Genomic DNA, 12981 nt, shown 5'->3' with positions numbered 1-12981 from the left:
GTGAAAGCAATGGCAGAAACAGCAGGTCTGTAACGACTCCCAATACATAACTGTACAGGTCAGCCAGCTCGTTACCTTTGTAAGGATCAGACGTTGACACTTCAACTTCAGTATATTCCACCTCAGCACTCTCGTGGTCAGATCCTGCCCCAAAATAGCAAGAAGATGTTTCTTTGTAGCACTCCCTATGCCATACTTGCTGTGAGCCTGATCCTGACTCAAGGGAAGTCAATGGTCAAGCTCACAAGGACTTTAAAGGGCACATGATTGGGCAGATGGGGGTTCAGCCCAGCCTGCTGAAGCTGACCTCCTTTTTAAAACCGGGGAGGGGTCTGGGTGGTGCCTGAAACTCTTGTCTTTTTTTTTTTTTTGAGGTCTTGAAAAATAGCAAAATGCAAATTTAGAAAATCCTCTGCCCCAGAGTCCTCTGTGTGCCTGTCCAGCTTCAACTAGTCTGTCTCTCCCCCTTTCTCTGCCCTTCCTGTCCCCATTATTTTCTCCTCCTTTTCCCGTCACCGACAAAGGAGCATCTCCTCTGCACTTCTTTAACACCTCTGTTTACCTCAATGTCCCCCTCCTATCATCTTATCTCTTGCCCCCACCTCTGATCCCCTCTCATCAGTCTCCTTCCCCTCACAGCAGAAGCGTGTTTTAATCACTAACATCTTCAAATAACCCACTGTTTATCTCTAGCTATCGCCCCATCTCCCCTCTATCAAAGTTCATTGAATGTGCCCTCAACAACTGCTGTCTAGAGTTCTTCTCTGCTAGTTCCAGCTCAGACCCTTTCCAGTCACCTCTTGCCCTCCACTAAAACAGTTCTCAGAGTCTTCAATAGTCTTCTCCTAGCCGATGCTCATAACCAATACTCCCTGCTCATCCTCCTCTGCCTGCATTCAACACCTTCAACCACGCTTCTCTTCTTGAAATCCTGCCCTCTGCTTTCATGAACCTGTTCACTCCTGATTGTTCTCCTTCCTCCCCAATCACTCCATCAGAATTTTATACAGAGGATCCCCATCACGTCCACCATGCAACTTCTTTTGGGGCTCCGCAGGCCTTCATCCTCGGTCCCCTTCTGTAACTTTTCTCTGGGGAAGTCTCATTTGTAAACATGAATTCAACTAACATCTTTACACTGATGACATTCGGAGCTACCTTTCCACTCCAGACCTATTTCCTTCTGTCCAAGATAATCTCAGTCTTTCTGATATCTTCTTAGGGATGTCCATTTATAAGCATAAGATCAACATGGTTAAAAAAAACCTCAATCTTTCCGCACAAGCCTTCCCACATTCCTCTTTTCTCAGTCATCATGGACATCACCACCCTCCTGCCTTTCACTCAGACCTGTAACTTTTACCTTCAACTCAGCCCTCTCTTTAGATCCCCACATCCAGGCTTTGTCTACATCTGGCTGCTTCTTCCTGCGCAAGATTTAAGTCCCAGAACCCATCTGTGCTGCTAGAACTCTCATCCAGACCATGGCAACCTCCTCTTCGCCAGCCTTTACTAATCCCGCTTTGCCCCACTTGCATCCATTCAAAATGTTGCTGCAATCACTTTCCTTGTTCGTCACCTGAACCTTTGTGCTCTCCATTGGCTCCTCCTTCTCCACTGTACTACTTGTCTTCACTTTCAAGGCCTTTATGGGCTATCCCAGCCTTACCTATTATCCCATATGCTGCTGGGACAGCAACTCTCACCTCTGTTCTGCCAGTGATACCAACTCTCAATGCCCCTTTGTTACATTTTCAACAATATCCCTTCGCGCTTTCTCCCATAATGTGTGGGTGGAGCTCCTGATAGAACATTGGCAAACTCACCCCACTATTCTCCTCCAAATCCCTTTTTAAGACTCCCCTTTGCCACAATACTTATGAAAAGCTTGACAGCAGCTAGCCAGCTGGTGTGCCGAGATTGCTGCTTTTCATGCTGACCAGTAACATCTGATGGTTGTAGCCATCTGATGTCTCTTGCCTCATATTTAGGCTGTCAGCTAAGGAACGGTCTTTTCATAGGATTCATAGAATTTAAGGCCAGAAGGGACCACCGTGATCATCTAATCTGACTTCCTGAATAACACAGGCCATAAGACATTTTTGTTGTGGGTTTGCCCAGCCAAAACCATGTTATAACATGTCAGGTTAGCAGGAATCACATTTTGAACACTCACATGCCTACGTGGAAAGCACAGATGGGAGCAAAGGGAGAGGGTGGACATAGTAGTATCTGTCTATGAGTTTTCAGCCATAATATCCCCAGAATATTTACATTTAAGCACTGCTTTTTAATTAGTTCTTTTAAACACTCAGTCCTGAAAAATACTTTGTATCTCTATACAACTATGCATCTAGATGATGCAATACCAGATACAATTATTACTTTAAAAAGGAGGTATTTTTTAAAACCTATTTGGTGCCTCAGTTAGCTGGAAGATCATTTTCTTCATATTTGACACCCAATTTTATGCTGCTTAAAATGTCAAGATGTAGAAAAATGATGAAAGCAAAGATAAATAGAAGGTAAAGGAAGCCTGTGAAAGATTCTCTGTAAAAGATTCAAAAATAACATTTGAAATATATTTGTAGGTAATCATACTTTTCTTTTTCTACGCCACCAACCAAAAGAAGCAACTCATTAGGCTCAGAACACGCCTGGGACATGGACATTGTTATGCTCATTTTGCAAGTGGGAAATACAAAAAACCTAGACACAGAGAGGATAAGTGACTTCCCACAGCATCACTGACGACAAGGTGGGAGAAAACAAATGAATATAGAAGGCCTAATTGCCAGTCCCCTGCTCTCACAATCAGACATGTCCCCACCACTTTTAATTCCAAAATGATAAAAAAGTTATGATTAAAATAATAGTGTGAAAATTACCTTTATTTTCACCTGTTGATTTTACAGGACTTTCACTGTCTTCAATGTAACCTGATCCTAAAATTAAATACACAAGCAGAAAGTGAGCCAACAAGCAGCTTAGGATAGTTGTGATTCATTCATTTAGCTTTCTCATTAAAATACAACAGAAACCTTCTGCTGTCACAACATGTAATGATTTAATTATTTAGGGGAAATTTTGCTTTTGGGTACATGTCCAAGCCACTCTCATAACATAGGAGAGCAGAATCTGATCCTATAAGAGGATCAGTTTAAAGCTAAAGGAAACCAAGGAATAACTTTGTTCACATTGAATGAGCTTTCCACAAGGTGACAGTTTACCCACATTGGATCACTGACACCAGTAGAGTTCGGACTCAGATTGAGGGCAATAAATAGACTGCAGAGACCAAAAAACATATTGAACATAGTTTTTTGGGGGTGGGGGGATGGGGGAGGAAAACTAGTGAAACTTATCTTGAAAACTGATGTCTTCCAGAGTTTGGAAAAGATGAACATGAGACGGGGGTTTTCTAGTGGGGAGGTAGGACTATCTAAGTAGCTAAAAAACAGGGACTGTAAGTGAACAGTCATGTGTTCTTCTGCCCCTTGGGCAGGTCACCTGATCTCTATCTTGGTTTTTCCTTTACAGAAAGAGGATATACTGCTTATCCACCTTTATGAAGTGTTTTGAGATCCTGGGATGAAAGGTACTATATAAATACAAAATTATTATTATTTAGTGGTCTGAGCACAGAGTTGGAGCCACAAACTCCTAAATCTCTGCTCTGATGTTCTCTCTTTCTGTGGCCTTGGTTGTACTGTTGAACACTTAATCTGCCTTTACCTTGGTTTCCCCCGCATCTGTAAAATGAGAATACTACCTATCTTGCATAGAAGGCCAGGAAGATTAATAATCTGATGTTTGGTATAAAGGTGCTTGCAAGAATATCTAGGAAAAGAATGGCTCATGAGAATCCTGTATATATTCACAGTGTCTGGATGGTCATCTTGGAAGCTCTGAGTCTGGGGGTCATCCAGTCAGGGAGCAGAATAAATAGATGAATCTTAAGTCACATTGTTTCACAGAACTAACTAAAGTTACATATAGCAAACAGAAAAGTACTCCTTTTCTTTTTGCGAATATAGACTAACACGGCTGCTACTCTGAAACCTGTCATATAGCAAACAGTAATTCTGTTACTCTAGTAAGTAGTTTATATGCAGGTCAGAAACTGAAATGTGTTTATATAAACTATTCTCCAATAGTTTGAAAGAAGTTAAAATTCATAAGACTCCAATCTATTCACATAATTGGCCAAAAAGTTACTAGACTAAATTATTCACAATAGTTTATCCAGGTCTAGTCACATACAAGAGAAGAAAGAGCCTAAAGTTCCAGTTCACTGGTAGCCAAAAAAATCTCACAATAATAGTCAGCCCAACATGGCAGAACAGCTTATAAAAATTTGTCATCTCATGAGAACAACTTACAAGACGGCAGTTCTAACCAACACAAACCCAACACTACATCTGATTGGGCCTCAAAAATCAACACGAGCCTAACCCTGATCTGGTCCCAATCCTAAGCCATGTCTCGTCTCAACCCCTAAGTATTACTAAGGCTCGTTCCATCAAGCCATTTCTAACCACTATACCCACCTCATTTTCAGACCAGGTTTCATTGTGTATAGCCCCCAGACACACAAAAAAACAAACAAAAACAAACACACCTTACATTTGCACATGCAGACTGGATAACTGCATATCCTCATTCTCTGATCTACAAGTACAAATGCTGTTTTTCGTGGGTGCATCTATTATTCCATCATTTAAAAATTGTGCCCCAGTACATACCAGGACCATGCGAAGCCAAACTTTTAAACAATCATTTGTTGATTAAAGCAATATGCTACCAGAGAGTATAAAAAAAAATAGTCTACCAGGATAGAGTTCTGTATAATGGTTCTGTCCAGATTCCAGTTTCTCACTAGTCGAATTAGTGGCTGCTGTGGATCTAAAAAGGAAATGTACAAAAATGGACATGACTAAGGAACCATCCTTAAAAGTAAAAAAAAATAAAGTGATAATTGTTTAAATTGGCACCACTCCTTTATTATCTTTTTAAATTAATGGAAGCTTTGTTGTTGACCTCAATGGGAGCATAAGCAAACCCCAATGTCAAGTGTTATCTCCCTTTTCTTCTACCATATGTCTCTATGTGATTTTAATCCTACATTTGAAGGCATTCAAATCTAGGCCTGTCATTCCCCATTTTTAGTAATTAGCCCATTTCCATTTTGGATTATTTCCTCATCATGTTGTTTCTGAGTAGGTGGTCTGCTGCAAGTAGCCACAACCACCTATTGTCTCCAGCTGAGAGACCTAATAAGATTCACCATATATGTGTAACATAAGCCTCCAGCATTTCAGTCAGACACGTTTTACCATTTCCAGAAAGAAAGCCATCTTACCCAGACATCTCCATGGAAGGATGTTTACCTTGCAAGGGAAAGAGAAGAGATAATTGTTATATCCTGCACCAGTAGAGAGACAAATGCATAAAAGGTGAAAATGAAAGCTACATGTGGGGCCCATCCATCCCTGAGTTAGGATCGTTTCTAGTGGCCACAGTGAAGTTTGGTATCTTATTTAGTTGATGTGGAAGTTGCCAAATTGACTAGAGGACTTCATGTTCTAGTATGAGCACAGAACAGATACAGCATTGACAGTTTCAATACAGGCTCCCTCAGATTCCCCTCTTGATCTAGTGGGGATACTTCCAAAGACGAAGGGATATCTCAGAATCCATGGCTCATTCAGTTCTTGGCCTCACTTCTGAGACTGTTAACTAGGAGGCTAAATGTGATGGTTTCATGTACAGACCACCATACAGTCCACTGAAAAGCTTTCAGACCTTAACTTTTGATTGCGGAGCTATACTGACCTGGACCAAAATTAAGTAAGTTATTTAACCCTCTGTATCCTACTTCTAATCTCTGTAGCCAACCAGTCCTCTGGATCTGATGTTCTCTTCCAGGGATGCTGTGATCTAAAACCCTGCTCCTTAGGCAGGCCGATATACAGATATCTGGGAGTTTCAGACACTCCAAATTTTCCCAGATATTTTGGTTCAAAATGGATTTAAACCAGTCCTACCCATTTTTCTATAACAAAAAATGTGAAAGAGTAACGCAATTATAATTGACCGAATCCTGAGGTCACTACTTAGTCAAAACTCACAATTAATAGGAATTGTTTTTGAGTAGAGACTGAATAAATGCTGAGTAAGAACCTCAAGTTTTTGAGGCAATAAGGATTAGAGATGGGCCTGAATTTGTGGAAGTAAGGGGGAGTCCAGAACTAGAACCCAGATCTAAATTTCATAGCTTTATAATGGATCAAACCAAAAGCTCCGAGCCAAACAACCTCCAGCATTGGGGTGGTTGAAAATCCTACATTTGTCACCTTTCCCCCTGCCCAGTCCTTTGTTCTTGCAGCCAACCCCCTCATTTGTTCTATTCATTCAGCACCCAGAGAATAGAAGATATTCATTGTTACCCTTTTCCTTCTTACGCCAGTACCACCAGAAACCAAAAGCTGCTATGGCAATTACAGCCAAGACAAATAATGCGATAAACCCTTTCTGCCATGAAGCCAGGATGACTGGAAACGAGAAGAGACATGTGTAACAATGCATGCAATGGTATGAAGTCACTACTGGCTTTTACAACTCCTGAGTCCTCACAAGAGGTGGTCTTGGCATTATTAGAAGTATTTAGTGCTCAGGAGGGTGAATTCAGACAGCTCTGGAAAATCTTTAAAGAGGTTACCATCCAGAGATCACTATTGGGTTCTTCCCTAACTGGGTGGGGGTCTGTTCCTAAATCCAGTCAGGGAAAGCTTTTAGTTGGCTTCTCAGCCTCTCCTAGTATGGTTGAGGATGTAGGGACAACCCATTGTCATAAGTGTCTCTGCCTGGCTGACCTCTGCCACAGATCTGAAGCCATGGAAAATGCAAAAAAAGCCAGAAAAGTTTAACACTCACTCCCCAAAAATTAGATAGATGTGGCCACTGGGGATAACAAATCCCCTTGGTCCAGTTCAACACTAGTAGGTATTTTATGAAACCTAGCATTGAGTGACAAGTAGGCAAGACCACCAACCCATCACTCCACTTACAGCTAGGCTGGGAGATCCCCTGGACACAGCTCCTTTTTGCTGCTTGAGCATAGCTAGGGGACTGAAGGAAAGTGAGAAACATTATGGACTGCAGGAGGAGAACTTATTCTCCTGCGTTTTTCATCTGCCAGTCAATTAAACTACGTTAAGTTTTGGATCTATTCACTCTTGTTGGGGATTTTTCTAGAGAGGAGTGCTTTTGCATTAGGCCAGAGTCCATGCTGCCTAAGTTGGTTTTCCTTGGATCCAAGAGCTAAGTCTTCCTGGGGTTTGTTCAGTTTAGAACACAATGGGACTGTTTTGGTTAGATGGTGTCCCAAACCTTTCATGCTATCCCCCACCAACAGCGCATGTACAATTCCAAGTGGCAATACAATCTAGTGGTGAAGTCCCTACCTACATTAGTGGCCCTTTATAATTCTCCTTATCCCGCAGGAAAGGAGTGTTTGGTGTTTTTACCATGTACTAAGTGTTGCAATGGAATTCACCATGTAAGGCAGGAAATTCCCTGCAGAAGAGGGGGAATTTTAAAGGTCCAGTACATTAAGATGCCTTCTTTCCTGTCATTTAAAAAAGTTACAGCTACTGTAAGAGATGCCTCAGTTCTAGGTAATCCCAACATTACATGTAACAGTAGATTTGAGATAGACCTATTCTGGTACTATTCCGAGCAGCCTAAGGATGTGCCATCAAGAGCATAGCTTACCTTTAACGGTTAGCAAGTTGCTTCGCACAGTAACCCTGGCTCTGTTGGAGGCTTCGCAAAAATATTTCCCTGCATCCTGCTTACTCAATGATTTCTTCTGCCAGACGACTCTGGTTTCCATTTTGCTTTCATAAAATAAAGGTTTCTGGTCATTTTGTTTAAAAATTCTGAAGTCGATTGGCAAAGATCCTTCGCCTACGATGCAGAGAAAGTTGATATCTCCACCATCTTCCACTTCCCCATGGGGTAAACTTCCAAAGCTTATGTTCCTAATGGGAGCTGCAAATGAAGGCATGAGGAAAAGACATCAGGTTATAAAATACTATTGTAGAAATGCTTAGTTTGGCACCACTTTGTCTTGCTGCCAGAGAGACTGCATTTGTGTTCCGTTATTCCCACGCTCCTGGCCAGCGTCTGCTGGGGAGCAGCGCCCATTGATTTATATATAACTCTACAGTGCCTAGTCCCTGATATACTCATGGGTACTCGAAAGAAACAAAAGTAGAGAATGTCTGATCCAAAGCCTATTCAAGTCAGTGGGAGTCTTTCCATAAACTTCAATTGGCTTTTAATCAGGCCCTAAATTGAAAACAATTTAGATAATATCTCTAGAAATAATCAACCAGATCCTTAGCTAGTGTAAATCAGCATAACATGGCTTCAGTGGAGTTATGCTATTTTACACCAGCTAATAATCTGGCACAGTACCTGTAAATAATGTTTAGCTGATTTTTCAAATCAATTACTAGTGAACACTGGCAGCTAATGGACCAAGTTCTCTACTGATGGAAGGACTGAGCAAATGGCCCAGATTTCTCATTTTATAGTGTATAAAAAACAGGAAGTAAGAGATCAGTTACTTTATTACATTCATTAAAATATAAAGTATGTGTAGTCAAAATAACACTATTTAGATTTGATGTTTTATTAGCTATGCCAGTGCTTAAAAAGTTAACCTGAGAGGCAAGTAGTGTATATTGATATTTTTTATATAATTAAACAACAATGTATATATGTCATGCATCCAAAAAACTCCATATATTAAAACAACATTAATGTTGCAAAAGTCAAAAGGATCACACAGACAAAAGTTAGGAAATGCCACAATTCAGGTTTCCTGTGGAACCTTAATTCAGCCCCTTTTTGCACATACATTAACATACAGTCTTTATTGACATGAACACATACTATTTATTCCACAGGATCTCTGTTTCATTCAGTGCACCAGATGGATGATACTGAATGGCTACCTGTGACGCATGGCTAGAAAGGGTTAAACAGCCTGAAAAATAAGTAACCCACAGAAGACATGTGGGGAGATAATATTTGTGGTTTTGTGTATTTACATATGTAAAAGTAGAGTCCGGACAATGTAATCAACAGTCCCTGTCTATGCTGTATTCTGATAGAATTTAAATGAATTGCAAACACGGGTTATCTTGGTATTCATCTCTCTTTGAAATGTACTGTGAATAGTGGAGGAAAAGACAAATGGCCTTATGTTAATTGGTATAGCTAAGTACCAGGGATGGACCTCCTTCAAAGTCATCCTAATTACCTTTTGTTCCCCGAGGAACTCCCAACTTGTCAAAGAAGACATTACACTGTATCAAAGTTCCTTGGGTCCTGATTCTGTCATCTCAGATCTGCTTAGACTTCATCAGGGAAAGTTTGAGTCATAAGACTGAGATCCCAGTTATGCTGGTTCGCCCTGAATATGAGATCTGAACATTGGACTATGACCTATGAACTGAATTCTAAAGGAACTCTTTGCAACTACAAAGCTTACCATCTCTGCTGTGAATCTGAACCTCAATTAATTGAACTCATGTCTGTATGTATATTGATCTTTTAACCGTACTCTCTCTCGTTTTTTTAATAAATTTTAGTTTAGTTAATAAGAATTGTCTGTAGCGTGTATTTGCGTAAGATCTGAAACATTCGTTAACCTGGGAGGTGATGTGTCTGGTCCTTTGGGATTGGTAGAACCTTTTCTTTTATATGATGAAGTAAGATTTACAGAAATTTTCATCATATTTGATGCGGATACCTGGATGGAGGCCTGAGGCTGAATCACTTTAAGGGAACTGTGTTGTTTGGACTTCTGAGTAACCAGTAGGGTAATAAAGAAACTGTTTTATGCTGGCTTGGTGAATCTAAGTATTGGAATATCCACCAGCTTTTTGGGGTTTGGCTGCCCCATTCTTTGCAGTTCACCCTAATTGAGTGACCACAGCTGGCTGCCCACTAGGACCCCGGTCACATCGGCATAGTCGTGCTTGGATACACATTACCACAGGTTAATTGGGTTTTTGGATCAGAACCACACACTTGTCAAAATTTAATTTTGATATTGGAGAGTTTAAGGGTTAAAAATCCGTTACAGTGAGTGACCCATGATCAAGATCCTGACAGAAAAATCCTGGAAGAATTGTGCTTACAGAGAAGGTTGTATTTTAGCAAAAGACCCCAGAGCAGGAACTGAAAAATCTGTTAATTGCCAGTAATAAGGAAGCAGACCCAGCGAAAATGCTTGCAGTGAGAAACCAGCACCTAGAATTTGAACAAGAGCAAAAAATAGCTGATATGGAAGGAGAAGCTGCTAAAAGAGAATGCCTGTGTTTTGAACATGAACAAAGAATGGCACATATTCGATTGCGGGAACTAGAAGCTAAGTCAAAAGTGGAAAAACTTAAGCTCCAACCCAAGAGAATAAAAGAACAATAGGAACTGTATCATCCTGAAAAGCCAGCTTCTCTCAACAGCAAGGATGGGGATAAAATCTATCCAGTTTGTAACAGTGTTGGTATGTTGTTTGACTCTAAGCAGTTGTCTGTGTGTAACCAAGTTTACCCCAACACTGCCACCTTTTATGTAAATGCTTTTACTGCGAGCTCAGGTGAAGGTAACCCCATAACTTGTGCAGAGAATGTAAAAGTCTATGATAAAAGCTGTTTAGGGCAAATTACAGCTAACATCACTCTTGTTAAAGCAGATCTTGTCAAAGAGGAAGATTATTTACCAAATAAGAATGTGAATACTGTAATCCTCTATGAGTTTACTGTAAGTATGCCTTTAGCCAGAATCCATCTTGAATGGAATGGTGTTAAACATGAACTTATAGCTGCTGTAAGAAAGTTATTGCCTAAGGATCTTTTGATTGGGGATAATATTAAAGCTTTCTTCAGTCAGGTTGATGACATAAATCAGTCACAGGAAAGAAATAATCCTGAACCTGTGTCTACTAGGGGCAAGGATTTGTCTATGGAGGATTTGTCTATGGAGATATTCTATCTACTACCCAAGATCCATAAACCTGGAAATCCTGGGCACCCCATCATCTCAGGCATTGGCACCCTGACAGCAGGATTGTCTGGCTATGTAGACTCCCTCCTCAGGCCCTACGCTACCAGCACTCCCAGCTACCTTCAAGACACCACTGACTTCCTGAGGAAACTACAGTCCATCAGTGATCTTCCTGATAACACCATCCTGGCCACTATGGATGTAGAAGCCCTCTACACCAACATTCCACACAAAGATGGACTACAAGCCGTCAAGAACACTATCCCCGATAATGTCACGGCTAACCTGGTGGCTGAATTTTGTGACTTTGTCCTTACCCATAACTATTTTACATTTGGGGACAATGTATACCTTCAAATCAGTGGCACTGCTATGGGTACCCACATGGCCCCACAGTATGCCAACATTTTTATGGCTGACTTAGAACAACGCTTCCTCAGCTCTCGTACTCTAACGCCCCTACTCTACTTTCACTATATTGATGACATCTTCATCATCTGGACCCATGGAAAAGAAGCCCTTGAGGAATTCCACTATGATTTCAACAATGTCCATCCCACCATCAACCTCAGCCTGGTCCAGTCCACACAAGATATCCACTTCCTGGACACTACAGTGCTAATAAACGATGGTCAGATAAACACCACCCTATACCAGAAACCTACTGACCGCTATTCCTACCTACATGCCTCCAGCTTTCACCCTGACCACACCACACGATCCATTGTCTACAGCCAAGCTCTGCGATACAACCGCATTTGCTCCAACCCCTCAGACAGAGACAAACACCTACAAGATCTCTATCAAGCATTCTTACAACTACAATACCCACCTGCAGAAGTGAAGAAACAGATTGATAGAGCCAGAAGAGTTCCCAGAAGTCACCTACTACAGGACAGGCCCAACAAAGAAAATAACAGAACGCCACTAGCCGTCACCTTCAGCCCCCAACTAAAACCCCTCCAACGCATTATCAAGGATCTACAACCTATCCTGAAGGATGACCCAACACTCTCACAAATCTTGGGAGACAGGCCAGTCCTTGCTTACAGACAGCCCCCCAACCTGAAGCGAATTCTCACCAGCAACCACATACCACACAACAGAACCACTAACCCAGGAACCTATCCTTGCAACAAAGCCCGTTGCCAACTGTGCCCACAGATCTATTCAGGGGACACCATCACAGGGCCTAATAACATCAGCCACACTATCAGAGGCTCGTTCACCTGCACATCCACCAATGTGATATATGCCATCATGTGCCAGCAATGCCCCTCTGCCATGTACATTGGTCAAACTGGACAGTCTCTACGTAAAAGAATAAATGGACATAAATCAGATGTCAAGAATTATAACATTCATAAACCAGTCGGAGAACACTTCAATCTCTCTAGTCACGCGATTACAGACATGAAAGTTGCAATATTACAACAGAAAAACTTCAAATCCAGACTCCAGCGAGAGACTGCTGAATTGGAATTCATTTGCAAATTGGATACAACTAACTTAGGCTTGAATAGAGACTGGGAGTGGCTAAGTCATTATTCAAGGTAACCTATTTCCCCTTATTTTTTCATAACCCACCCCCCTCTTCAGATGTTCTTGTTAAACCCTGGATTTGTGCTGGAAATGGCCCACCTTGATTATCATACACATTGTAAGGAGAGTCATCACTTTAGATAAGCTATTGCCAGCAGGAGAGTGGGTTTGTGTGTGTGTTGGCGGGGGGGGGGGGGGGGGGGGGGGGGGGGGAGAAAACCTGGATTTGTACTGGAAATGGCACACCTTGATTATCATACACATTGTAAGGAGAGTGATCACTTTAGATAAGCTATTACCAACAGGAGAGTGGTTTTTTTTTGGGGGGGGGGTGTTGGGGGGGAGAAAACCTGGATT

At 41.5% G+C, this 12981-nt stretch overlaps 1 protein-coding gene across 12 annotated transcripts in view; it reads right to left on the bottom strand.

The window, feature by feature from the left end:
- Positions 1–12981, bottom strand: part of PECAM1 (platelet and endothelial cell adhesion molecule 1) — a 69929-nt gene that overhangs the window by 30855 nt on the left and 26093 nt on the right. For 5 of the 12 annotated variants that reach the window (XM_077833308.1, XM_077833306.1, XM_077833313.1 and 2 more), the window contains exons 8-13: positions 7777–8055; positions 6450–6554; positions 5363–5390; positions 4832–4905; positions 2889–2945; positions 76–144 (exon numbers count right to left, since the gene is read on the bottom strand). In XM_077833308.1, the coding sequence (XP_077689434.1) occupies positions 76–144; positions 2889–2945; positions 4832–4905; positions 5363–5390; positions 6450–6554; positions 7777–8055 (612 nt within the window). The remainder of the gene's footprint in view (positions 1–75; positions 145–2888; positions 2946–4831; positions 4906–5362; positions 5391–6449; positions 6555–7776; positions 8056–12981) is intronic. The other 7 variants (XM_077833315.1, XM_077833309.1, XM_077833318.1 and 4 more) reach the window with 3 other exon arrangements.

The sequence above is a fragment of the Eretmochelys imbricata genome, chromosome 14, assembly GCF_965152235.1.
Source record: "Eretmochelys imbricata isolate rEreImb1 chromosome 14, rEreImb1.hap1, whole genome shotgun sequence".
Taxonomy (NCBI): Eukaryota; Metazoa; Chordata; order Testudines; family Cheloniidae; genus Eretmochelys; species Eretmochelys imbricata.
The sequence above is the reverse complement of the archived record's forward strand: the minus strand, read 5'-3'. Positions and strand labels throughout refer to the sequence as shown.